Source organism: Daphnia pulex, chromosome 8 (genome assembly GCF_021134715.1).
Source record: "Daphnia pulex isolate KAP4 chromosome 8, ASM2113471v1".
Lineage (NCBI taxonomy): Eukaryota > Metazoa > Arthropoda > Branchiopoda > Diplostraca > Daphniidae > Daphnia > Daphnia pulex.
In genome coordinates, this window is record NC_060024.1 from 139,041 (window position 1) to 166,226 (window position 27,186).

At 44.2% G+C, this 27,186-nt stretch overlaps 2 protein-coding genes across 7 annotated transcripts; one reads left to right on the forward strand and one right to left on the reverse strand.

Moving 5' to 3' along the window:
* Window positions 1-273: 273 nt before the first annotated feature.
* LOC124200678 (glycosylphosphatidylinositol anchor biosynthesis protein 11-like) lies at window positions 274-2,625 on the forward strand. Of its 2 annotated transcripts, none has more exons than XM_046596963.1 (5): window positions 274-1,317; window positions 1,521-1,612; window positions 1,677-1,775; window positions 1,881-1,974; window positions 2,100-2,625. In XM_046596963.1, the coding sequence occupies exons 1-5, from the start codon at window positions 1,087-1,089 to the stop codon at window positions 2,247-2,249; spliced, it is 666 nt and encodes a 221-aa protein (XP_046452919.1). In that variant the 5' UTR covers window positions 274-1,086; the 3' UTR covers window positions 2,250-2,625. The 2 variants fall into 2 exon arrangements, with proteins under 2 accessions (XP_046452919.1, XP_046452918.1); XM_046596962.1 differs by having other exon boundaries at window positions 292-1,317; window positions 1,677-1,778.
* LOC124200677 (regulator of G-protein signaling 7-like) lies at window positions 2,624-26,341 on the reverse strand. Of its 5 annotated transcripts, XM_046596956.1 has the most exons (12): window positions 25,019-26,341; window positions 24,786-24,902; window positions 14,565-15,065; window positions 10,511-10,607; window positions 10,361-10,411; window positions 10,133-10,242; window positions 9,654-9,929; window positions 8,506-8,846; window positions 8,224-8,349; window positions 6,661-6,847; window positions 5,624-5,719; window positions 2,624-3,579 (listed from the first exon to the last, which is right to left on the reverse strand). In XM_046596956.1, exons 3-12 carry the CDS (start codon window positions 14,964-14,966, stop codon window positions 3,523-3,525), a joined length of 1,743 nt encoding a protein of 580 aa, XP_046452912.1. In that variant the 5' UTR covers window positions 14,967-15,065; window positions 24,786-24,902; window positions 25,019-26,341; the 3' UTR covers window positions 2,624-3,522. The 5 variants fall into 5 exon arrangements, with proteins under 5 accessions (XP_046452912.1, XP_046452913.1, XP_046452915.1 ...); XM_046596957.1 differs by lacking the exon at window positions 24,786-24,902; XM_046596959.1 differs by lacking the exon at window positions 24,786-24,902 and having other exon boundaries at window positions 10,133-10,239; window positions 25,019-26,340.
* Between the last annotated feature and the right edge of the window lie 845 nt (window positions 26,342-27,186).

A 27,186-nucleotide genomic window follows, 5' to 3' on the forward strand; every position in this document is an offset into this window, starting at 1 on the left:
CTACTACTACAATTCTTTATATTTATATTTCTAGTTTCTTTACTGCAAAAATCGATCTTTTATGTCGCTGATTACGTAACATATTACCTAGAGTCCTAGACATTAAGCGTCATTAGACGAATCACAAGACGAATCATCTTGCAGTGTCAGGCTGTCAACTCATTATTACGTGTAGACTATATAAAAAAATTTTCGGCACGCTTTTATTTCTGTCAGGCTGAAAATCTTTTGATTTTACGGATTTTATCATTTTTGTATAAGATATTTAAGATTAATGGAATCTATGGTAGTTTTTTGTTGTTTTTCTCTTTGGTGACACGTAAATGGGTTTCGTTCATCAATCTTGTTTCTTCAAATAGGACGCTGTTTCTATTATGAATCGATAAAGTGAAGAACTAGCTCAAAAGTTGCATTATCAATCTATGTTCTGTTCTCAATACTTGCAAGACGCTTATTTAGCCCCTTCACTCCACGTTTTGTTTATGCAGAGCGATGAGAAGTAGTTTTGAATAATCAAACAACACATGGCGATCGACGAGGAGTCTATTTCAGCATTTACTACTGCGATGCAACCCAAAAAGCGGCTGAGAAAGAGTTTTCTTTCTGACAATTGTGAATTGTATACTTTTACGTAAGTAATATTGTTTTGTTTACCGAAAATACCACACAAGCAGGTTCCCTAGGAAGATTCAGTTAATGGGGCAATCGCTGATCCCGCTAGTCTAGACTTTTTCTTTTTTTTTTTTGTATTTCAAAACGAAAATATGCTGCGCCCCCCCCCAAAAAATAGCGTGACGTCATTTATGGCTGCCCTATTAACGATTTTTGCCTTTGTGCCTTTGACACATTTTGGCCTTTTTTTAAAAGCTAGCAATAATGGCTGTACTAATGGTGAGATCTAAGTGAATCTACGTCGTTTCTTTTGTAAAAGTAGTGACTAGTGAGAAAACCTAGTAAAAAAATTAAGAAAATTCAATGATCCGCGTTTTATTATTATTTTTGGCAGCACTGCATTCGGCGACAACAGCTGTTTGCCGGTCGGTAGTGTCAAATGTGCAAGAAAGAAGTAAATAAACACAATAACAAATGCAAAGTGACTGGCCGAGTTCAAAAAAACGTCTCTCTGAACCATTTATCTCTAATGAAAGCATTGCCTGCATCTGGAATGCGGTTCTGTGTTCTTCCATTATGTTTTGGAGAAGGATGAGGGGAGCGAAAGACGACGAAGGAAATATATTCCAGTTTTCCTTTTGTTTCTCGATTTTACTAGTCAATATTACTTTTTGCTACGTACTTTCCAATTTTCGCCATAAAGAGGTATGTCAAGGGTTGCATCTTTTATACGCTCTTGATTTAACTTTTGTTGTTGTATATGTTTAAGCCAGATATAAATTTTTCGTTGATTGTGTTAGTTTAACCAAATGTCAGATTTACAGTGGTACACTCAACGTGACTGTTCATGTTTCTATTCATAACCATGTTATGTTTTACAAAGTTACAAAATGTTCCACCTTTTTCAGAAACTTCAGGTGGCGTTATTCCTGAAATATGGGTTTGTTACTTCAACACTGGTCTATATTGTATCGATTTTATTTGGAGCACCTCTCCTCAAGTGGGTCTAAAATATGCTTACACTAGGAAGTAAATACTAACTGTTATTTACTCCTGTTTCACAGAGACTGGGATCAAACAATTTCATTTTCCATGCTGCTAAGTGCCCTTATCCTACCATCTGTTGCTGCTTGTGGCAAACTTGGGAACTTCTTCAACTTTTCGTGGTGCATTTTTAAGAATTTGTTTCATACAATCATAAATGTTTGTTCCCATCATGCCATTATTATGGAAGCTCACTCATGATTCTCACCTTTTCCTTTATACAGTTTGTATTTGATGGGGACAAATGAATTGTTTACTTGTTTTGGCGCTTGGCTGGGAGCGTTCGTGATTCCGTTAGACTGGGATTGTTCTTGGCAGGTATTCAATAAATCTGACGTTTTATATTGTGTTTCTCTTTGGTGTTATCCCGCGTAGCCGTCTAGGTTACAGGATTCACATATTATAACTGTACCCACTAAACGTTTCATGTACGTAATTCTCAGGTATGGCCCGAGCCGGTGGCAGTCGGGGCGGTCCTGGGCTGCGGTTTGAGTAGTTTGCTGAAATTAATGAGGCCAGCAATGACGATAACTTGGGCTGGATATAAGATGTATTGGCCTACCAATTTTTTTGTACATGAACGGCATGTTTGAAAACGAAATGGAACTAGATGAGAAAAACTGCATATGTGGAACTACATTAACGTACGTGATTCATAGTAGCGGCCGCTCTTTCATAGCGGTTGGCCGCTCTTCCGCGGCCGGCAGGCTGCCCACGTTTAAAGGAAGCCTAGGCCGAGGAGTACACCATAATACACACGTACGTTGGCCTAAGCTTACACGTACTTTGGACTAGGCTTCCTTAAACGTGGGCGGCCTGCCGGCCGCGTAAGAATACACACATAAGAATACACACATTTGTTACCCTCTGCTCCGTGATAACAATAACAGAAAAGGACAAATCATCCCGATCACACATCACATTCAAATTAGTTCCCTGCCATGATATCAATACACAGTCCGCATCGTCGTTTTTTTTTATTTTTATTTTTAAAATTATTCGATTAGCTTTGCTTTCACATTCTAGGTTTATATCATGTCGTCCCGAATTGAGAGAGAGAGGTGCTGTACAGAAGTTCGCTGGTAAAGGGATCTATTCACTGGAGAGAGAGGGGAAAAAAACACACTGTTTTGCATTATTATAGAACAGAAATATGGAGGAAATTATGAGACCACATATTGCTTTTCAATGTCCTTATTTTGTCTAGTTATGACACTTAAAGCTACGAATTTTTATAACGTCAGCTGTTGCTGCCGCCGGCCTGGTGGTGGTGGTGTTTTGAAATTTGCCTATTAAATGATAACGTCACAAAATCATATCCAGGTCAACATTGTCTATCTTGAAGGTCCCCTCCTTCTCCTTGGAGATGCGCACTTGGAACAATGGGATCATTGGCAAATAACACAAGGGAAGAAATTATGCACCAGATAGAATTGGCTGGATAATATACGCACAAAAAGGGAGGAGGGGGAGGCGGGGACTGGGACTGGATGAAAACAAATTTGGCGAAATAACGTACAGAGTAAATATGTATCATTATCAAAGAGAAAGAGAGACGGCTAGAAGAGATGATGTCTAGCATTGCTTTATTAGATATAGTATAAATGAATGTTGGAAAAAAATGTTTAATTACTTAATTGGTAGTTGTGATGACAAGAGTGACGCAGGTTCGCTACACGATTATTGTTGTGGCTTATTATCCCTGTGATAAAATCTTATTCGCATGCTTTTCTTTTGAACCAACATTATCATATACACACGTTGTGCACGTCGATTGATTTCTTCGTGACTCCCCACCCCCAAGATTTTGTTTTAATGCTTTGCTCGTTATTGTGATTAGATTTAGTACAATAGCAAAATCATCGGTCAGTTTGACGTGATGTTAAAGTTGGAGAGACGTGGGACGATAAAACTCCGGCCAGTCTACAAACGATCCATTCAGCAAGATGAGCACATGTGCATAGAGAAAAGAAAGGGAAAAAAAAAGAATAAACAAAATTGTGAATTAATTGTTTCATCATCAGGGATAATTTTATTGTTGTTGTTGCTGTTGTTGTTATCGTATGCGGGATTAATGGATTTATTGGGAAAGCCGGCGGTTGACGTTGATAAGAAAATCCTTAAGCATTAATCCTACCATTGTTATCTAAAAAATATAATGTCGACGTCGTCTTTTTATAGTCGTGTACGCCGTTCTAACTGAACGAACTGGTTTTATAATGGTTCAATCTGATTGTAGAATGGCGTTTAGTCAAAGGTTTGTAACATTTTCCAACCTGAATTGGAATCGAATCGGTTCGGATGTTTTTATCAAAATACTGGATTACATTCCGGTTATTACTCCATACTTACGGAGTCCTAAACTTGAATATAAAAGGACAATAATCGTTGAATGAGTTTAAAGAGGGGTATTTTTTTTTTTTGGTAAAAAATCGTCAAACCTACTTCCGGTTCTAATTCTCTATGCTTGTATAAGGTATTAGAACGGTGCTAAATTCAAACGTACAATACACAATAATACATCATTACTGTATGTCTGCTCAGTCCAGGCCTATCACTATAAAGGGTAAATTTGGTATGAACTATATAATGTTATAATTTCGAAATTAGGCTACTTTTCTTTTCAAAATTCTTTATTTGACGGTAGCAAGCAAAAAAAAGGACGAAACATTTGCCGTTGGTCATTCCTCACTAGAAATCTATTCTATCCAATTGACACTATTGGTATATATACTATATAGTCTAAGAGTTATATAACCACCAAATGTATACGTCAATCACTCGAGTAGTTAGTTAATAAGAATGGAGTGAAATGTGTGAGTAATGAAAAAGGCGAACAAATGAAAGAAAAACCGGAGTGCCAACAGAAAAAGAAACTGATGTATAGAAAATGAGAAATAACGGTTGATCAGGAATACCTTTCACATCTGACGGTTTTTCTTTGAAGGTGGCATGCAGGCTTCAGATTGAGCCAGAGACAACTCAATCAACGGATTCAAGATGGCTGGCAGCAAAGCAGGAAGAAATGGGTTAGAGAACGACGGGTTGATTGAAAATTTGAAAATGATTGTTTGATTGAAATCAGAGAGAGAAAAAGACAAAATCATATAGAAGACTTGCGGTAGAGTACGTGGCGAGCGTCGATGAATGTCCACGAGCTTTCGTCTCGCACAAGAGAATAGAGGAAGGATCGCTGCGTCCAAATATTCATCGAGCGGGAGATTAGAAAAAAAATAAAAAAAAACGGGGGGAATTTTTGGTTTGTTTGTTTGTTAATCGTGGAGAGTAGTGGGGTGGATGAGGATTGGGGAGGGGGAGAGAGATATGGAATTTCAGGATATTAGTAGGATGCCTGACCATCCTCGTTCATTCTCCTTCAGCTGGTAAAGGGCACAATGGCGCGAATGCCTTCACCACCCAAAGTCTGCTGCTGCTGCTGCTGCTGCTGCTGCACGGAAGCGAACGCACGAGCGATTATACAAGGGCGGAAGGGCGGATAAATGAGAGACGACACGGTCGAATGACGAAAGAAGGAGACGTCGAGAACGAAGAACAAGTCGGGCAGATGAGAGGAACTGGATGAGCGAGAGAGATGAAAACAAATGTGGGGGGGGGGGAGGGGGGGCAGGCAGGCAGGGGCAGGTCGAGCGCCGCATAGCGAAATGAAGAGTTCTTTTTTTGTTTTGTTTAGGGGGGTGATAGGGTGGCGGGATGAGAGGTGTGTGTGTAAATTTCAGGACGTTTTCCTCACGTGGGTAAATTTCGGCAGCCGGCGTGAATGTCCCCGGCTACAAAGAGGATGAAGAGAGGAGAGAGGGGAGAGAGACACGAGAGAGGAGGAAAAAATGAAACGTCTAGACGGAGGAGGAGCGTTGGCGAGTTGAGTTGACTCGTCTCTCTCCGTCTCTCGGCGGTGTGCGTGTCGCTATTGATTCGTTTATTTGGGGATAAAAGAAAAGTGACTTACGACCTTCTTCTTGGAACCGCTCAGAAAATCCTTGTACATTTCTGAGCGCAGATAGCGTGAGTAGCTGTCGCTCCGCATCAAGTGGTAAACATGGGCCTGCAACACAACACAACAACAACAACAAAAAAACAATCGCTAATTAGTCGAGTCACGAATCTCACTCGAGTGCATGTACACCTCCGATATCAATTAAGAACCGCTCTCAACTTTTAAGCCGTCTGTAACAACGTATAGCTATACTCTTCCTATTAGCTACTAACCGCTAACCGTCGCAGCGACGCAGCGATTGGCGGCCGCCATAATTGGCTGTATATATAAGAGTTAAACGCCTATTCACGTATTATACTTTGGGCGCGTTTGATCGGCCATCTGCATTTACTTAGTGGCGTATGTAAAAGACACCAAAATATATGACTATAGTGGTACGTTTCTTTTCGTTCCGCACACATATGACATTTTATTATTTGATGGCGGGTCTGTGCGGTCCCCGAAGAGCCGTTCCAGATGGACAATTTCAACCAGGAAATGGGCGCGACTTGGTTTATATCGGATATAATACTGCCGAGTATGTACATCGTGTGCGTATTTTCCTAAAGAGAAAAAAAAAGGAAAATTCTCTCTCATGGCACATTCCCTTTGCTGATGGGACGTGAATTGACGGGGCGTGATAATATGGCCGGCCACACGAACAAGATTAATGCCTTAAATAAACAGGATGCTCGCGGTTAGACGCAGACTTTTATACCTCACTATGCTGGGTCTAATTTACAGTATTACAGTTAAAACAATCAAGTTGGAATTTTTTGGGTTGTTGCTGCTCATCGGATTCCCATCATCTTTTTTTTCCTCCTTTTAAATTGATTTTCCTCCCTTTTTTTCCGGTCCAGTTGTCGATACATTAATACACGAGTCTAATAATTTACAGACTCGACTTCTTTCCTTTTTTATTTCTCTCCATTTCTTTTTAATAGGCTATCAGGGATGGGGCGCCACTGGGCGAACGTGAATGATGTGACGGGTAAAAAAAAATGGCTTACCGCTGCTCGATCGAAAGTCCATCGATCAGGTTTGTCCATGGCCAGGCGCGTGGCCTCGTGAGATTTGGAGTCGACGTTGACCGGACATTTGGCTTCCGGTCCGAGAAATTCATTCCAGATTTCCATCGCCCGCGCTCCGACTTGACTCGAGGGCAGAGCCTTTAAATCCTGGGCCGCTTCCCAGAACCTGAGCAAATGAGCAAACAACCAATTGAATCACACCGCGCTCTCTCCAAACATGTCGAGCATCGTCATCGGCATTCTCTTTCCTCCCGTCGGCTAGAAACTCCGCCTTCCGGCGACGCACAGAAATACTCGGAAAGAACTTTCGTCATCCGGATCGCCTTTTCTTTTTTGTGCTGAACCCGCTGGATAACAATTCCATACACTCAGCAGGAAGCAGGATGATCTATATGGATCATTTCCCTTATTTGATTTCTGTTAAACAAAATTTTAAACATCGCCGAAATAAAAGTGTTTTTTTTTTCCAAGAAACAGACACGGATCTCTCTTGCCCTAGCCAGTAGCGACGGCGCCATTTTCAAACAAATAGTGTCAGCAGGCAGAATGAAGAAAAATGGATATACGGTGTATCAATCACTCCTTTGATAAAGGTAATATATTGTACCATAGAGTTCCTTTTTTTTGTAAATAAATATTAAAAATAAGTACGCGTTTAACATAAGATGGCTCATGCCAATATTCCAATAATTACACTGTGACTGGACCATTAATCGATAAAGTCTGACGTGTTGATGGAATAAGCATTCGGACCGTTGGGCACAAAATTATCGATTGAAACGGCCGTGCATGGGCAGTGATGGGTTTCCCGAGCTTAAAAAAGATGAAAATGGAAAGCGATTGTGAAAACTCAATAAGGCCACCCCAAAAGTGGAGATTCTCCACGTGGCATCATCCCCCCCCCCCTCCTTTGCCTTTGATATCTTGCCATTAACGAACTGAATCTAAGTGAATCGACTCTGCTCAGAACGCTGCCACGACGAGTTAGATAGAGTGTCCTCTTCTTTTCACTTGGCCTTTTTCTGCTGGGTCTCCTGTAAATAAAAAAAAGTTGTTGATTGTCGACGGCGCGGTCGCAACGGAAATGCAATTCCGTCAGCCATTAGAGGCATCATTTTCGGTCAATTTCCCCGAACTTTGCACCGGCGGCAGACACATAAAGAGCCGCCCGCCTAGCCCCGTCTCTGCTGATGTATGCAAACTGCCAGTCGCCGTCTAAGTGCACTAAATGCGTCTCTGATAGTATAGTCCATAATAGTATAGTCCCGCTACCGTTACCGGTAGGCGAAAGGCAAGCGATACTAGCCTACTATATGATGATAGAGAGTCTCGTCTACTATATAATATGCGTCAGCACTTTGATCTATATCATATAGCTATCGTACATGTGGGCGATTTCGATCGGCTGCCGACGGCCAATCTAGCCGAGATTCACGCTCGGCCGAGCCATGTACGTATCGACATATTTCTCTCTCTCTCGGGCAGCACATCAGGCATAGAGGCGCGCGTCAGTTGGGGCGTAATAACTTGGATGAAACTTACTTGAGATTCTCGCTGCTAAATTCCTTTTCCAGGAACTTGGTGAAATGCTCCTTGCCCACGGGATCCTTTAAAAGCTCTTGCAAGCTGAACGCCCACCGACGGACTCGCTTCAACTGGATTTCTTTCCTGTTCAACCCCACCACCAGCAAAATGATCAAGCAATTAGTTAAATATATAATCAAGGGACGAATGCAATAAGAGAGAAGCTAATGATAACAACGGGATAAAAAAAGAAAAGAAATGGACATAAAGCTGAAGATGAGCCGTGGATGATAGTCATACCCGGATTTGTCTTGATCCCAAAAGTCGAGCGTGTCGCTAATCCACGGATTGAGCGGCTCTGTGCAGGTGACGAACGGATCGTATTCGACGTACTGCTCGTAGAAACTGATGTACGACTCGGCCACCTTGGAGACTTTGATGTTGGTGCGGGCCAGTTTCTTTCGGAGGAACTCGATTTCTTTCTGGATGGTGGCGGCCGGGCACTGGATGTCCACCTCGGAGACCGACGGCGAAATGCGGCCGCCCGCCACGGCCACCGACAAATGGCGAGCGCTCTTGATTGGACGATGCATCCGGCAGGCTTTTTTGATGTCCATCTCGGTCGTGTTGACGCAGCCCGGCTAGGGGGAGAGAGGGGGGAGGGAAGGGGGAATCACAAATAATATATACACACATCAGAGTCAGAGCTTGTTTGACAAATACTAGTTTAGCATTCAATTTCGACCTTCTGATTGCTTGGCTTATTGCGCTCGTCCTCTAACGTCAATTCCAATTTTGCCAAATAATAAAAAAATGACAAAAAAATGTATTTCTAACGATTTTGATTGACGTCATCCCTCAGTCCCTCACCTAAACGCTAGACGCTTTCCCAACTATATTCTGCACAAGGTACATATTTGAAAGGAATGTAATAAGGCTGTCAAATTATCCGTCGTTGCAAGTTCCCTGTATACACAGGGAATGAAAGACAATCTGCCCAATCATTTTCAGCACTAGCTGTCACTTCCACCACGAGCTTTTCATGACATGACGAGTGTGTTGGAACAGTTTCAGATGATGCCTTTTGATAATGTATACGCCAGCGGTCCAATTAAAGTATAGAGCTCAGTCAAAGGCCAACACTTATTGCTTGTCTATCTCTTGTCCGATGACCCTTGAAACTGTTCAATTCCTTTTCCTATTGAATTTTCGATTCTATTCTCTACTTGATTTTTTTTTGTTTGTTTTTTTTGTCTTGTCTCTCATAATAGTCTGAAATGAATTTCCCCCCTGATGCGAGCCCTGATGCTAGAGCCCAGCGTGCAGACTGCAGAGTGTTGGGCTGTTTGGAAAACGTGGAAAAGATATAGCCGAGATAGGACACATGCTGGTGAGGGTTTTGGAGTTGCAATAAGGAGCAGCAGGCGACAGGCCAGCCAGCAGCATACCACGGGGCGATGAACATCCCAGAAGGCACGCTCCTGACTGTCGAGGACTTTGCGCTCGAGCTTATCGCGTTTCTTGTCGACACGCGACTGGGCTTCGGCTTGCATGAAGATGAACTCCCACTTCCTGGAGAACATCTTCTGAAGGCGGGCCAGGTTCTCCGCCTCGTAGTCGGCCAGCTCCAGTCTCGCCTTGTTCTGCATCGTCCGCTTGCACAGGTAGACGGCGTAGTCCGTGTTCTCCGGCTCCCAGCAGTTGCTCGGCCAGAAGTACGGCGTCTGTATAATATCGCCCCATAAACAATGGATTATATAGGCCTATACGTATAAGACCTTATAGATAGAGACTAAGACTACTGCTAACCCGTCGGCGTTACTTCGGGGAATAAGCCCTCAAGGGCCCAGTGCATGTAACTTTTTGGTTTGGTTTTGGGGGGTTTTAGTGGAAGAGATAGAGGAAGAAACTATGAAAAAATGATGACCTGGAAACGGTAGAGCGTCCCGTCGTTTTTCACGGTTAGGATGTGATCCTCCACTGGGAAGAAGTAACCGTGAGCAGACATCAAGTGAGCTAAGTGAAGTGCTTCGGCTGCTTGGTTTTTTTGAGCCATCGAAAAATAAATATACAGAGGTTAACAGTTCGTATAACGGCTGACATGCTGTATGATATAGGACGACAAATGGCCTGTATATTATATAATAGCTCTTACCTTGATCCGACACATCCAAATTCTTGATCATCCAGTTGGTTAAGTCGGTGCCTTTTTTTCCCCCAAATGGAAATTGAAAGAACAAAAATGGCAAATGTTATTTGACAAAGGTATTCGGAAAGACTGTGATGTCGAAATGCTCAAAGTCACCTGTGAAGACGGAAGGTATTTTGTTCATGAAAGTCTTGACATTCTTGACGCTTACGCCAGCACTGTCATCCTGCATCCGCTCGATTATGTGCTCCATCTAGACACCAAGGGTCACAAATGCACATGACAACTTTAGACCCATATGAATGTTTTCATATGCATGAGCTTTTTTGAGATTTTTACTACATTCTCTCGTCTATCTCTCCATCAAACGTGCAGAGATGGAATTTCACCTCGTTTATCAATGCATTTGCCGATTAAATATGTATTGGAAATAATCCCGTATAGCTGCTGAAACCAATTCAAACTATTTTATACATAGCAGTCAAAATGGGCCATTTAGAGTCGTTTACGACGGGCACTGGTTGCTGCCTTCGACTTTCCTTGTTTAACAATCACGAGCGTGCAAAGTCGCGCAATGCCGCCGTTACGCAATCATGATCAATCGCCATGCAATAATCGCTAACGTTTGTCGGACACGCGTATTAGTCTAGAATGAAAGCACGACGCAGCAGTGTTTGCTATATCACATTAGATAGACATTTCTAGCACTGGGCTGCACCGTAATTATATACGTACGCATGGCTAGACGGGGAAAATATATAGCTATTTCATCGATCGCCATAGTGTATAACATAGAACTGATTGTTAGACTTCTGCACACAGTCACTGCTGTGCTTTGTGGTGGAAATCCCAATGTGATGGAAAGAAATTCAATCCCGATGGCTTATTTTCGCTCTTCTATTCGCGACGAAATGAAAAGACGAAGAAGAAAAGAAAAAAACGGGGCGACAAAGGAGAAATGTGATGCTCGATGGATGTCGATGCGGATTTATATTAGGAAATTCACGGAATAACATTCGCAACAAGGCTACCAGCATATTGTTTGTCTCTCCGGGGGGTTTAATACGTCTTTCGGATTCTTATCGGCGCGCCTTAGTTGATGGCACATATTTTATCCATTCATGTATGTGACAAGAAGGAGCCGAGTTCTACAGTCGACAATACTTTGGCCAATCTTATCAGCAGTCTCATTTGTTAGCTTCACGTCGTTGGCAGAGATATTGAAAGATCCCGGCCAATATTTTTTTTTCTAGTTTTCAACCCATAATTCAATACCAGAGCAAGGATATAGCAAACAAACTAAAGAACATATCAATATGTACGCTGGGTGATGCATGTTTCATCTGATACAACGGAGCAAATATTTAGTTTCCCAATAAATTATCAGGGGGAAAAAAATTGCTTTCCAATTTAAAAAAATAAAATAAAATAGAATAAAAAATATTTCCTGGGTCATAAATAATTTCTTTTTTCTTTCTTCTTGGTTGATTGCTGGATGATAAGACAGGATTGTCGGAGGATTGTCTACTCTACTTATACATATTCGCGATCAAAAAAGAATCAAGAGTTAAGCCTGCAATCTTCCCTTAGTGTGTAATAATTCCATGGGATATGTTCCGCGCGGAATCTTAACAAGTTCGTCCATGTTCTTGAGGGCATTAGGAAACGTGGCATAAAGGATGAAGGATTCCCGGTTAAGTCACTTTCCGTCCATGACTATGTAACTATGTATAAGTGGTAAATGTAGAAAGGGGAAAAGAAATTGGATCCTTCCACCACCTTATTCCAAGCCTTATTCGGTTTCATTTGAAAGTCTTTCGTAAGAACTATACCAACAAAATAAAAAAAAGAAATTTCTTTGCGAGAAGATGACGCTATAACTATTTCTTAAGAAATGTCCCTTTTTTTTAAATTTGTTCTTTCCCTTTCGCAACCAAAAACTTGTTTCCATGTTGTCAAGCGGCAACCCAAAAAAATGGGCTCCTTCTCTTTAAAACGACAATCTAAATGCAAGGCAAGCTACTTTTGCTACTTTGTCAAGAAGGGCCCGGGAAAATGTCGGAATTACCGGTGGATGTGTAACTCAATCAGGACAGTCCCTTTAGATCGATACACCGCAGCAGGCGAGAGCTTGGGCGGGCAATATAGGGCTAGGCAAACAAACAACAAAGCTTTTTTCCGCGAGTTTCTTCGGAATATTTGAATAACAATATATATATCTTCGTTTTTTGTTTTGCTGGGTTTTTTTTGCCCAGTTCTTTCGTTCCGCTCGTGTAATCTGATGTTTATTGCGCAGGTCGTTTCCAACCAATTAAAAAAAAAAACACAGTATGTTTTTGAAAGAAAATTTGAAAAAAAAAATGGAATTTTATTGATTAGAGGGAACAGCCATTTGTCGTCGTTCGTCGTCTTATCGAACAATAAGCGCCGAGCAATTTTGGATGTAAATATTCGTCGCAGGGGGAAATTGGGAAAAATCGTTCACCGATCTATATACAGCTGTATATAGACAGGCAAAACAATTTCTTATCGTGTTCATTGCAGCGGATCTCGGACAAAAGATGTTCCATCGGCGGCGTCTTGTGGACGACGGGACGAGAGCTGTGAACGCTGTGAACGCAACCTTTGTTTCCAACGTAATCCCGAAAGGAAAATACAGGATGTGTGTTTCCTTATAGCTATATATTCCCCGCGTTTGCCGGCATAGAAACAGAGCGGGAGACGAGAACCGACGAGAACCTGATGGTTAATTCCATTTTCGCGTTCTTCTATTGCAGTGAATTGAAACTTAGCCTACGTCTGTCTCAGCCTTTATATCAGAGGCCTCCCGCATTCTGCGTCTAGTCTAGCCTAGCCTAAGCCTATACGCCATTGTCTGGCCCGGTCTGGCGGCCCATTGTCTCCTTAATAAAAGAGCGATTAGGAAATAGACGTTAGAGAAAGGCCCACGCTTGCATTTGTATTGATTCTATTTCCAGAGGGATTGATCACGTTAAATAATGTAGTTATTTCCCTCTCCTCCCCATACAACCCTCCTACGTTATATCAGCCTTAATTGCTCTCTCCGCAAAGTAAATTTATGGGAAAATGAATCGGGAACAAAAAACAAAGTGTATATAAGTGTTAAGTATATAGTATATGCCTCAGTTAATGTTATTTAGTTGGAGGGCTGCTGGAGCGTATAAGGCGATAGATGCGGGGTGAATGTCCTCTTTTCCAACAATCGATTTCGTCTCGATTTCTTCCCCCTCTCTCTCTGTTTCCCCAAATCTGATTTGGTGATCTATTATAATATGAACTCGGTGGGGCAAACTGAGTAGCGCCGACAGCAAATATAGCCGCTAGCCGGGCCCCGCTAACTGCTGATGCTGTTGTATATTGTGTAATGTGTATATATGGAATGTCGGGCAAAGTAATCTCAGTCGGGGTCCTATAAACTGGCGTCTCATGTCGTGTTATGTAAAGAACGTAAACGGGTCGTATAGTACTGGAGAGAGAGAGAGTAGAGAGAGTAGAGAGCGGTGGGGTCTACTTGAGATGGGGAGTACTTGAGAAGCCGTCGAGCATCGGCGATGGCTCAGCACGGGAATTTGCTTCACAAGTAGACGCGAGAGAATCGTGCGCATTTGCGCATATAACCCATGTCAAACGGCCAAGATGGCCCTTGCCATAATCCCCCTCCGACCGTTTTGGAATTCGCTGTACAATCTTGAACACGTCCGTTCGACCGGAATGGACATATTTCAACGAGTTGAGGTCTAAAGACTCGAGCAAGACCCTCCTCCTGCTCCTGCTGAAATGAATCGGACCCTTTATATTCAAGAGTGCCAAGTTCAATAATAACTCGAACTCCAATTGTGTGGCTGCTTCAAGCGATTGTAATAAGAGAGCCTATTTATTTAGTGTTGCCAATTCAACTTGAATCAACTATTCAATCGTGTCTATTTATTTTCTTAAGCGACGACGTTTTTGATTGGATTTGAAACTTCGAAAATAATTTATCTCAAATTTGATTAACTGAGCTACATTAAATAAAGAAAGCTTCTCCACTCTAGTCTAAATACTTAAATAGTAAATGATTGGCTGATATATTTAGATATTTGAAAATGGAAGATGCTTGTAAATGAGATACCGGTACGAATTATATGTGTGGCATCATATAAGGAGCCGTGGGTATTATTGGCGTATATAGGCCTGTAGCCCTGTATACCTTTCTGTAGACGATATGATTGGGTGACTCCTCATTGTGAAGCTGTCCCTGTTCGGCGGGATTAGCGGCATTTGCGGGCGCCCTCCGTGCTGCTGTTGTTGAGCTGTTGACCGGGCCGGAAACGGGAACGATGCCGTTGCTGCCACAGGCGGAGGCGGCGGCGGCGGCGGCGGCGGCGGCGGCGGTGGGCGCCGAGCTGTTGGAAGTGGCGTGACTCGTCGGCGCTGCGCTCGAGTTGCTCGCCATTTTCTTATCTTTGATGGAATTGTTGGTGGCTGCTGCTGCTGCTGCTGCTGTAGTCGACGACGTGGATGCAGATGGCGAGTCTTTGTTGGCATTGACTTCTTGCTGGACGACGCTGGTTGAAGCGCTGCGCTGTCTATCACCACTCATACTGACCATCTCTCGAGTTTGTCAAGTCTTTGCAACCTTTCACAACCTTTGTCTTAGGTCTGAAAAGGCAATCAACCATTCAGTTGGGTGTCGAATTCTTCCAGTCACCTGAGACAAACAAACAGACAGACATTTTAGGCTTTTGAAAGAATAGCTAGACCTACTATAAGTCAAATTTCAGTTGAGCTACTGCTGTATACTTGTGCACTGTAAGGCACAAGAAAATAAATTGAAAGGCTGATTAAAATGATGGTCTTTTTTATTTGCTTTTGCATTTCACAGTTGTTCACTTGTTGTCATCGCCATGAGAAGAAAGGGGGGGGGGGGAGACCCGAATCGACCGCGCATCACGTAACAATGTTTTCCTGTTATAAAAAGACTGGCTATATGGCTATGGCTTTTTCTCTTTTTCTCTTTCTCTCTTTCTTTCTTTCTCTCTCGAGAGACGAGACTACACGGGCTATATAAGCTATCTAACGTAGTATAGGCAAACACAGTGAATGTGGTGGTGGCACACAGCGTCGTCGGGAGTGGGTGGAAGTTTCACATAGTAGAAGGGTATTGATCTCTTGTAGACGAGAGAGAGAGGAGAGAAGAGAGAGAGAGAGGAGCGAATCAATATTTCGCCAAGTTACGAGAGCCCAAGCGCAACACCAGTCAAAAGCAGCAGCAACTGAGGTTGCCTGCTGCCTATATTTCAATATCTACCCAAGGATTTTTTTATTCTCCCTCCCCCCCTCCTTTTTTGAACATCTATCGTGTGGTAGGGATCGTTTCGAGCGCTAACGAGCGAAAATCTCGAGAGGCAGATTTTCTTTCTTTTCTTTTCCCTTCTCGAAAAAGCAACAAAACTAGACACACGCAGCACACACACACAACACAACACACAGACAACAGCAAAATATAAGAGAAAGAGGATATGGATATTCCCCAGTGGGAATTAAAATCTATTGATATTTTATTGATCGAGTTGCCATTTTTTATTTACGGGGGTGGCTATCTATCTTTTTTTTTTCCCTTTTCTTCCTTTTTTTCTTTTTTCCTTGTTGACCCGCGCAACCAAATAGCGTCGCATCCAGCAACTTGTCTGAAAAAGAGATGCCAACCGGGGGGCCGGCGCGGTTGTGGTGGTGCGGCGCGTGTATAGTATAGTGCTGTAGTCGGCTAGATAATAAGAAGGATCACCGCCGCCGCGAAATGTTTACAGATGGTTAACTAATGACTGCGCCGCCCCCTTTCAATATGCGCCCACCTATAGCAGCTCTCGCTGCTTATATCGTGACGTCATTTGTCATCAGCACTTTTTGATTTCAACAGAGAGAGAGAGAGAGAGAGGAAAAAGAGTGGGGGCTTATTGATAAATTTGGTAAGTAATTCACTTTTCGGCCGTGCAGCAATTCCATTGATCTCACACGGGAAACTTTTTTTGTTTTGTTTAGACGAGACCGGATCCACGTCTTGATCCTGGGATCTTTTATCGTATACGGTATACGTATATTTGATGTAGGATTGCGTGCGCTGTTTATTAGTAATAGGAGAGTGATGATTGATCGAGCCAGACAGCCAGCGCAGTTTGAGATGAGCTATAGGCTGAATTCAAGTGACGAAATGATACCGACGTCACACGACGCGCCAGACACACACACACAAGAAGAAAAGAGAAAAAGAAAAACCAATTATCGCGGATAACGGGCTATACAGGCCTACTCTTGATATATATAAATATATTGTGCTGTATGTGTGCGCGCCTTTCAATTGATTTTGATATGCGACCAATTGTGTGTGGGGTGGCGGCGCTCATTATTAGCCTGAAATGACGTCGGGTTGGATTGATTTGAATCTCCTGATTGAAAAATATGAGAAGCTGTCTCGTGGCTATACTATGTGGAATAATACATGGGAAATATATAGTATAAGAGCCAACCAAATAATAGAATTAGAAAAGGGCCACTGCTGCTGCTGCTGCTGCTCTTCTGTAGATTCCACGTCCTATTATGTGCACTGTATACTCAGACCAAATCTTTTAAAATAAAAGAAACCATAAAAAAGTCCTTTCAAAAGATTTATCCCGTTCGTCATTGTTTCCCAGTCTGAAATTGTTGTTGTTTCGGCGCAGACTGTAGTGCATGGTAGTACGAGTTTACTTGGTGTTTAAGTACCCCCCTCCGACATGTTTTATTCACGGTAGCGAAATTGAAAGACGGCCAAACTTTTGGGAACACACACACACAGAGGATTTCTCTTGAAAAGGTAAAAAGCCCCAACTTTTGTTTCCAATTGTAGCCAAAAAGAAAAAAGAAAAAGAGGGGAAAAATAAAAGAAAAAAAGAAACTTACAGCAGCACTGATGACGTGCTTCAATCTTTCCTTTTTCTTTTCCCACCCTAGCTGGCTGGTATAACATGTAGTATGTTCTCGGTATCGTATACAGCGGAATAAAGTTGAGTATGCAGGGCAACTTATTAAGTCAGTGTAATACACCATTCGTTGGCTGATCTCTAACAGGTGTTCAATTTACACACAAGTCTTACATCTGGCCCGCCCAGATTTCTATGGCAGCCCTGCCAAGTCTATATAATGAATAAGGCTTGTGTGTGCTGCTCCCGCCTGTGCTATATAGCTGTGCCCAACAAATTGGAAAAGTATTAACATAAACATATCGGTTAACTCGGCTTCTTAGTATAGCCTTACAAATGAGGATCGTCGACTTACTTCATCAGACTTTACAAAGTGATGCGTACGTCATCGTTTTCCCCTAGCCTTATTCATCATGTCTATTAATCAAAAGGAAATCTGCTGGCTGCGCGTAGGTTGCATTATTTTTCAATACGCCCCGGCCCAACTTGTCAAAATACACAACGTCCGTCTGTTTTCCCTTAAGGGGCTGGAGAATATCGAGAGACGGTTGTTGTTATTTACAGGCCCTTTTTTTATTGTTTTTTTCTTTATTTCTTTTTTACTGAAATGACTCGTTGACTGACGACCGAGTGTCACACGTAAACACAGCAGCAGGTCGTGAGCAGAGCCCAATAGAAAACTTGTCATTTTAGTCTGGAAGGCAAGGCGAGCGCAGTCGAAGAGTTGTCGCATATCGATTATATGTCTCGTCTCCACAGTCTTTTTTCCTTTCCTTTTCTTTTCTTTTCTTATTGGAAAAGAAACTGGCAGAGTTCCTACTTGAAAGATCCTGATTTAAGTCTTCTTCTTCTTCTTCGCAAGGGAAAATGATAAATCGACACAAGATGTAAGAAAATAAGAGCGGAGCTGCTGCATGGATGATGTGTAGTAGCAGTCGAATCGTATAGTCTAGCCTTAGAGGCGAGTCACAACAACCTAATTGGATCATGAACCAACGTACGTATAGGATCTGGATCCGCGAGACCTTATGTCCGCTATTCAACACACAGTTGATTACAAATCCGCCCTTAATAAGTCGGATTATTGGACGCAAGTGCTGCTGCGACGACGACTACACAGACAGCCAAACAGCAGACAGACCGGATCGGATAGACGACGACTTTTCTTTTGCCGGCTATCCCCACACTTTAGACATACTTTGACTTAACTGCGTCCAATCTTATTACGGGACTTTTGATTCAATCTAAAAGAAATGTTTATAGAGTCTTTTCAGATATGTAGCCTATTTTATGAAAGAAAATTCGATTAAGTTGACGGCCGTAGAATGAAGAAGTAATACGGGCATACGGTGACGCACAGCACGTACTCCATAAAATAGTTTTGAGTCACTGGGTCCGCGCGCTCTTTTGTCCCGTTAATAAAAAGGACTGTGCTCGTTGAGTTTCTTTCTTTTTCCCAGTTGATATTGGCCGTCCGATATATTGGGCGAATTCTTGTGATGACTAAACAGATAACGAGGTAATGCATTGCGTGGACGAGATGCTATGCCTCTGGTACACAAGAGGGGGGCAGGCATATAATTTTGATGAGACTGGGCCAATAACATCGGTCGGGAAGGTCACATGCGCCCTGATGCCCGGTCCGACAGCCTGTGATGTCTAGCACGTAGGACGTTTGTGTGTGGTGTGTGTGCCGAGCAGAGCCTGCTGGCTGTCGCCACAGAAGAGTCGGTCCGTCCCGGTTTGTTTCCTTCCTTCCTTCCGATGCTGCTACTGCATGGATCTGGCTGGTGATATCATCCCGCGATGCTTGTATGTATACTCGATCCAGCAGCAGCAGTCAACTCTCAACGCCAGCAGCTCCGCTCCACGCGTCGTCCATCCATTTTGAAAACTAAGGCGGTGGATGGTAGCCCACAAAATGACGTCATCATCGACGTCTTTCTCTCAAGAGCGTCGCTCCTTGTCTCGCTCTGATTTCAGCCGCTCCACTTTTTGCTTTTTCTTTTCTTTTTGATTTGTCGCCGGGAAATGCTGCTGCTGTGCAAGGGCGTCAATAGTAGGCGCATGGGCCACAAGACTCGTCTCTCTTCTCTCGTCTCTTCTCTCTTTTCTCTCTCCATCCTCGGCCGGAAAAATGAAATAAAAGACAAGAAACCGCCCGTCTCTCTGCTGAGCAGAGGCAATCAATAAAAGTCGTTCGTTAAGCGAGACCTTTGGCGTCGTCCCTCCTCCTCTCCTTCCAGCTTTTGTCATGGCGTCATTCGACGGTCACATATACTATACTCTCACAGTTTCTCCACTGTGGCTATAGCTGCTGCTCCTGCTGCTGCTGCCCTACTGCTGGCCGATGGCCTTTCTTAATTGCTCTGTCCCGCAGCTTCATTTCGTGACTGCCATTATTTGCCGGTCGCCATCAGTGCCGCCGCCGTTTTTCTTCATCCGCAAACTTTGCCGAACCAACTTGGTTTAGCCTTGCCCAGGTCGAAATACGATTTTTTGTTTTTTGGGGGCTATTCATTAGATGACGTATTGATGATGGAGAAACCTAGAGCGGCGCTGATTAGTCCCTTTTGCTTTCTTTGTCCTCTCTCACTGTGTACAGCATATATGTGAGCAATTGACGGCGACTTGTCGGTAATATACGAATGACGACATATTGGGTTCGGGCGGAGCAGCAGAATAGGAGAATAGGAGACGTGGCCTCTATATATGTATTTAAGGTCACCCGAAACCTGCTGGGGCATTCATGGGCGTGTCTGTTCGTGCCAGAGATCAATCAACTCGCCGAGCGATTTCGAAATCATTTACCAACTCGTCGGCTGCCGTCTACATATATACAGCAATACTGAAAAGGGCCTCCCCCAGCTAGGAAATAGCGCACAAAACATGGGACGAAAGCTGCCGCGTGCGGGAATCGTCAGTGTTGAGGAGCTCGGCGGAATTAGTAAACCCCGTCTAGGAGTCTCGCTCCATCCGCTATATTGCTGCTGTCTCTTTTCTATTTTCTATTTTCTATTGGTGAGGAGGAGGGAAATTTCAGGGACAGAGAGAAGAAAGAAGAGGAAGACGCGATGTGTAGCCTAGCTATCGATTGAGTGAAATTCTTCTTCTTCCTCTTATTTTCTTGCTGCCCGTCTATAGCAACACTTGGATGGCTGCGCAAGAAGCTTCTTCTTCTTCCTAGACACACACAAAACGGTTTAGAGTCTATACGGCGAATGTCCGTCAGTTGCAACGTGGGAATAAGCGGAGAACGTGGACTCCCTTTTTGTAAAATGTTCAATGCTTGCTATATATATTCATTCCCCACTACCCAATCTTCGTCCCATTTCATTTAGATCTCAACATTTTCCTATCGAGTGATTTGCTCTTCTTGTGAGGCTGCTGATGCTTGGGCTCTGCTGCGCACAACGACAGCGACCACTCTCCCGCGGCGCACTGCTGGGTGCTGACGGATGTATAGATTACACATATTATTATTATGCATGTATATATGTACATACAACACAGTGGGGGCGCACAATGGAAATATAAATACAGATGACAGTTGTGTAGGCAGCAGAGGCGGCTGCAGCCTAGCTACTATTTGTATGCATAACGCCGGTTGATCTGGATGGAATTAGACTTTGGCATTTGCGGCTGTCGGCTGCGGATGCAATTGCTACTCTATGTGCCGGAGAATAAGAAAAGAAAATGAAAAAAAAAGCGCCGCAACACAACAAGAGAGACTTGGGCGCCACAAAATGGCGACCATAATCATCTCGGCTGTTGTGTGGATGTGTACCCACCACCACTACCACCACCACTATAGCAGCAGCAGCCAGGAGAATGGCGAAAGAAACCCGAGATGCGTCGAGTTTCTTTTTTTCTTGGTTTTCTTTCTATTTCCCGCTATTTCCCATACGGTATTATTGTTGTGTCATAACCTTAGATAACATCTCATATCTGATGGCTGGAAACCCTAGCCGCTGCCGAAATGCAACAAATTGACTGTGATAATAACTAACAGATCAGGTTGTAATAATACAACATCAGCAACACAGTTGCCCATGCATTTGCAGAGAGAAAGAAGAAAAAGAAAGAAAGAAATATAAAGGAAAGAAAAGATATGTTGTGTTCGTAGTAATCTAGCAGGAATGAATAGTTAGCACTTGAGCGTCACACACTCGTAGCTAATGACGACTATACAAGTAGATTTTAATTTAAACGCGGCCAGCAATAACTGCTGCTGGATGGGAAAACAAATGAAGGGACACTGCAGTTTTACATTTGGGGGTGGGCAAAGTGAGAAAATCAAGTGGAACAAGACCGGGGTAGAAAAGAAAAAAGAAAGAAAAACGCTGGCCAGGGGAAGTCTTGCCGGTCGGTCGGTTTCAGTTGCACAGCACTGAGAAGAAGAAGACGAAGGAGTCGAAACTTCTTTGGTTACATCATTATCTTAACTAATTGCTGGCGCGCGATGCTGAGGCTGGAGAGCGTGGGTGGCCCAGCAGGAGCAGCAGCAGCAGAGCTTTTCTAATGACTCAGATGAGCTTAAATCCTCTCTCTCTCTCTCACTCCGACGTATAGTATATAAAATGCAACAGCAGCAGCAGCAGTGCCTGACGAGAATATCATCGTGCGCAGTTAGGAGCCATGTAGAGAGAGAGAGAGCGGAGAGTAGCCTGAATCTATATTCGTGGATGACGGCAGAGCTACTATATAGGCGGCCACGACGACGCATTCTATTATACTAGTGCATACCGCTATTACTATAGTAGATTCAACTCCTTTGCTGGCGTCATTGTTGCATTGGTAAACTATTTAAGTGCGAAATGTGCCTCGAATGCTGTGCGCCCCATTCAGCACTCAACGTGTTGCTATACACGGCGCCGTTTTCAACTTGGTTTTCAATTCTATTATTGCAGTTGAATGTCTTACAGGACGAGATTCTTGACCTTTTTGAGCTTGTTCATTCACGAGGGGACAAGGGGGGGGGGGAATGTTGAGCAAAGTGCTCGAATTTGAAGAGACCCACAATGGCGCCAATCAATTGCGATCAATAGCGGGAGGAGAAAAAAACGTCGGCACACGTGGGACAAATAAAAGAACGTCGAATAAAGAACATCGGACATGAATTTCGGAGATGAGCAGCCAAAGTGAGACAGTGAAACGCCACTGCAGTTTCACTTGTGTGCCCCCCTCCCCCCCTGCTCAAGCGGCTCGAACGGCCACAATAAGAGTCTGCTGCAGATGCAGTTTCAAAGGAACAAGTATAACGAGAGTCAACAACTTGAATTCGACGAAATGGCCGAATCCGGCGCAAAAGCACAGCACAACACAGAGAATACACACACACACACACAAAGTTCGTTTCTTTGGCTGGCAGCTAGCTATATACACGCAAACGATGATGTATGTATTTGTTTGTTGAGACGTGCGCACACAACACCCCGCGAGATTTATTATGGCAAGTTTGCCATTTGACCAAACGGGCTGAATCGGCTGATGCTGCTGCTGGCCGAGGCAGAAGAAAAAAAGAACCCTGACGGCCGTCTATATAATACTTGTATAGTCATCCTGAAAGCCAACAACTTCGATGGGATTATTTGTTCATCACATCATCTGCTGCTGTGTGCTGGTCCACAGCCAGAGCCTAGCCCAGCCCAGCCCAGCCTAGCCCCAGTCGAGGGGCTATATAGAACGGCCTATTGGCGCATTGAATTGCTGGGCTTTGGCTGCTGCTGCGGTCGAAAGGATTCTATTGACGGGCGGAGAAAATAACGCCGTGGGGAAATACACACATCTATATAGCTCCAGCGGCAGCAGTTGAGTCTGCAGTCACAGTCCAACAACAATAGCAAGCCGGGCAAACTCAGTTTCGACATCAAAGAAGATGTTGCCCCCATCCCCCCTCTACTCCTCCCTACCCTCCTATCTCTCTTTCTTCTAGACCCTAAAGTTCTACTATTCGGCACATGTTTGATTCGCAATGCTGGCAGTCGCTGCTGCCGCGCTTCAACGATAGACATCAAGCGAAAATGAAGATAAAAGATAAAAGGCGCCGGCCCTAGCTCTTTCTCTCTATCTATATGATGATGGCCTACATAGAGATGTACCGAGAAGAAGAAGTCGTCTAACAAAGGCCAGGACCCGTGTAATACTACTACAGGTAGGCTATATACACAAAAAGTCAACACTTGAGAGGAAGAAGAAGAAGGGGGGAAAAAGTAGGAAATCCAAGTTGTTCGAATTGATTGACGCAACTAGACGTTTGGGCTCAATCATATAAGCGAGAGAGGCAGGCCCTCGTCAGTCTGCCTCTTCTCGCATCCGGTTCATTTCACTGCGAGCGATTGATCGCCGTCAATGGTAGTCTATAGAGTACATAGAGAAGACCAACAAGACGAAATATTGTCTGAAAAAGAAGAAGAAATCGGGCTGGCGGGATTATTATTGACGTTATACCTTGGGCGGGGTGTCGTAGTCTCTCCTCCACACTAGAAGGTCTAACTCGCCGGAAATCGCAATTCCAATTTCCGTGCATCCGCTCTTATTCCCATCGTAGACGACGGGCGTCTCTCCTATTCAACTTGGACATTCAACAGCTCGGCAATTCTATACCCCACCCCACCCCTCCCTTCTCCCATATATGACGTCCGTCTGCCGTTTCCTTCATTTCTCTTATTTCTCTCTCTCTAGAACCAGTCAACCGAATCCACCGTCGAGTGTCGGGATCACTTTTTTCCCTTTCTTTTAGATTTAGCCCGCGGCCCGCGCGATGGCGGATGCTAATGAAAAGAGGCGCCGGTGTGGCATCTCCCGCTCAGCACGTAGAGTCGAAAGGCCTACACCACAAAAGCTTCGATAGGCCGGCCAGAAGAATGTAACGTAGATTATCAAAATGCCAGTGTCTCTCTCGGTGAAGTTGAAATCCTGGCGCTTATTTTTTGGTACGGTGAAGTGAACAAGTTCCCTACCTACACAGGAGATGTTGTCTAATAGCGATCTGTTCTTTTGCCAGAGTTAGGCTACTTTTGGCCATGTCAAATCCAAACGGATTTATCGTTGCCATGTGAAGAAGTTGCTCCGATTAATCAAGACGAATCTGGGCCCGCTGGTGTGGAGAACAAAAACAAAACACAGAAGGAGAACAAACCAAACTAGAAAAAGGAAACAACAGCGCATGGAAGAGAGCCGGAAACAAAGGATCGTGATACAACCGCAAATGCGATAAGGCAAAAAACGGAAACCAAAAGGACAGTGGTTTTTGTAGGCTGCGAGGTTTGCTGATAACGGTTGACAAACGCTGATCATATACAACTCCGCGTACTACAATACTTGACTACATAAACAGCCACAGAATTCATTTTGTGAACCGGAGCTGCTGCTGCTATGCTGGGGAGATTTAGACCCGGAGACGACGGAATAGAAATATATATCGACGTGTTGGGCTTATGAAAGCGGAAATGAAATGAAAAGCAACTTACCGGAATGCGAATCTATACAGAGCTCTGGTCGGCGGATTGAATGTCACAGAGAACTGCTGCTGTCAGGATAGACCTATGTGTGTATATGGATGGGCTATCAAGCGTTGGGAGTGTCGACTGCTGGAAGAGAGAGAGAGAGAGAGAGACGGACCGGAATTGGCTGGGCAGTATATCACATGTTACGAGCTCGTCGATTTCCAGCGTACAAGAACAAGAGAACAACGTATACGTACGTCTTTGCCTGGATGTGGAAGGTTGTTGGGCCGGCCGGACACGTTATTTAATGATTGAGGAGGGACTGTCGCCGCTAATGGTAGGAAAGACTTGAGAGTACTTTTGTTTTGATGTTTTGACTGCTGCGCTGCTCACTGCCAATGTTTGTCTGAATAAAAGAGGAGGGAAAAGCCACGATCCAGCACATCCGAGGATCGATCACCGCTGTATATATTAATGAAGGCGGACCAAGGTGATGTATATCTGGCTCGTGTTGTTGTTGTTGCAGTCTCTAGCGATTGTTGAAGAATACACGCACGGGCGGCTGCTGCCAGTCTATTAGTCAGTGGGGTGGCCCAAGACGTGGTCCGAATGCTCGGCCACTCTACCAGTTGTAGTCTTCCAGTTGTGATTGTCGTCGTCCCCGTTGGTCTGCTGCTGCTGCTGCTGCGGTGAGCTAATTTTAGTCAAAGTCGTCAGTGTTTCAGCTGTCTGCGACGACGACGACTGCGGCCAAGACATCTTCTAACACGTCATCTCGTCCACAGTTGAGACCCTCCGCTCTCTTTACTTGTAACAGTTGCACACACCAACACACACCAACACACACACACACTCACTTCTATCAAATGCTACCACACTACTACCCCCGTTCGGATCAATAATCAGTGCCGAAACGTACACACACACACACACAGGGAGAGAGAGACGACAGAGACCGACTTGCTGTGGCGAGCGGATGCTTTGAGAAACGTTCGATTCGGTCACAGATTCTCGCCCAGCCGAAACAAGGAGCGAATCGGTTTGTTGAAATTATTTTCTCGAAGGGTGGCGAATTGCCTGACAGTCCGTTTTTCGTGTGTGACCCCGAAAAGAAGAAGAAGACGGGCCAGAGAGAGAGGGAGAGAAGCCTTGGCAACCGGCAGTCAACAATCGTTGTGCGGAGGTCTAAAAGAGAAAAAGAGAGAGAGAGACAAGAGAGACGGCCGGGCGAGGCGTGGTAGACACACACTGGCGGGCACGGACTGCAGCACAGCAGAGCTCTCTCTCTCTCTCTGGTCTGGGCAGGACGGAGCTCTAGTGTGACTGTTGGACACACGGCCGTGATGGCGCGTGTTGCGCCCTCCTTTGGATCAACAACAAAGGAGACGAGAGACGGCCAGGGCGCTCTGCTGCTCCTGCTGCACTCGGCGGCTGGAAGAAACGAGGGATATAGGGAAGAGGAGGAGGGTTGAAGAGATAGAGAGAGAGAGAGACTAGTCAGTTTCCCAACTCTTGCGACCCATCCGCCCAGATATGAGACAAGATAGACGGGCGTCTTGTGTTCAACAAGGCAATGGCATCGAGACTGTGCGCGACTGACTTGTCTGCTGCCCGTCTTTCTTCCCTCCTTTCTTCTGACGTCTGCGCTGTGCTTTTGTGCGCACCAGCCTCTCCTCCTCCGCCCTCTCTGCTGCTGCTGTGACGTCCCTTCGGCTTATGCTCCAGTCGCTGCTCCTGCTGCCCCATCCGGCCGCCATTTTGGCAGCCATGTCAACTCCCAGGCTGTAACAACGTCAGCTCTTGCTGCTCACGCTGGGGGGGGGGGGGGGGGGGGGGAAAGTAAGAAAAAAGAAAAAGAAATCCTCCGCGTTCTACTCCTTGATGCAAAAATAAAAAATAAAAGCGCTCAAGTTGGACTCGCCGCTCCGCTGTCACACGGAGCGTATCATCCGCGTCGCACAGAGCGATGACAGGCCCGGCCAAATGTATCTACAACAACCGGAATTATAGTATGCAACCCACATTTTCCGACGAGAGAAATCGGATTTGCAATCAACTATATTCCAGCGATGAAATATGGATCGACCCCAAACAGGCCACACGGCACAACATGTCTACAACTGACGGGTTCTTTTGTTTTTCTTCCTTCGCCAGCATGGCTTAGTGTCGAGGCGCAAATTTTCTCTAAGCGCCTTTAGTTGTTAATTAGTATTATTATTATTTTTTCTTTTTGATTAAAATAAAACATTTGCCATCAACCGAGTTATGGATCGATAGAAAATCGACTACGTGAATAACGATCGGATCATATACGTATATATTATAGGCGACTCGGAATGAAAACGGCAGATAAAATGGGAGAGCTCGGAATTCAGCTCCACAAGAACAGCCATTCGTGTTGGAGGTATTAAGTTTAATGTGCACT

Excerpts from the sequence above, each read along its gene's own strand:
- LOC124200678 (XM_046596962.1), top strand. The coding sequence starts at position 1,087 with ATGCAAAGTGACTGGCCGAGTTCAAAAAAACGTCTCTCTGAACCATTT. Across the intron at positions 1,318-1,520 it reads CCAATTTTCGCCATAAAGAG|AAACTTCAGGTGGCGTTATT; the intron begins GTATGTCAAGGG and ends CACCTTTTTCAG. Across the intron at positions 1,975-2,099 it reads ACTGGGATTGTTCTTGGCAG|GTATGGCCCGAGCCGGTGGC; the intron begins GTATTCAATAAA and ends CGTAATTCTCAG.
- LOC124200677 (XM_046596957.1), bottom strand. The coding sequence starts at position 14,966 with ATGGTCAGTATGAGTGGTGATAGACAGCGCAGCGCTTCAACCAGCGTC. Across the intron at positions 5,720-6,660 it reads GGACTTTCGATCGAGCAGCG|GCCCATGTTTACCACTTGAT; the intron begins GTAAGCCATTTT and ends GTTGTGTTGCAG. Across the intron at positions 3,580-5,623 it reads GCGGTTCCAAGAAGAAGGTC|ACTGGCCGGAGTTTTATCGT; the intron begins GTAAGTCACTTT and ends GATCGTTTGTAG.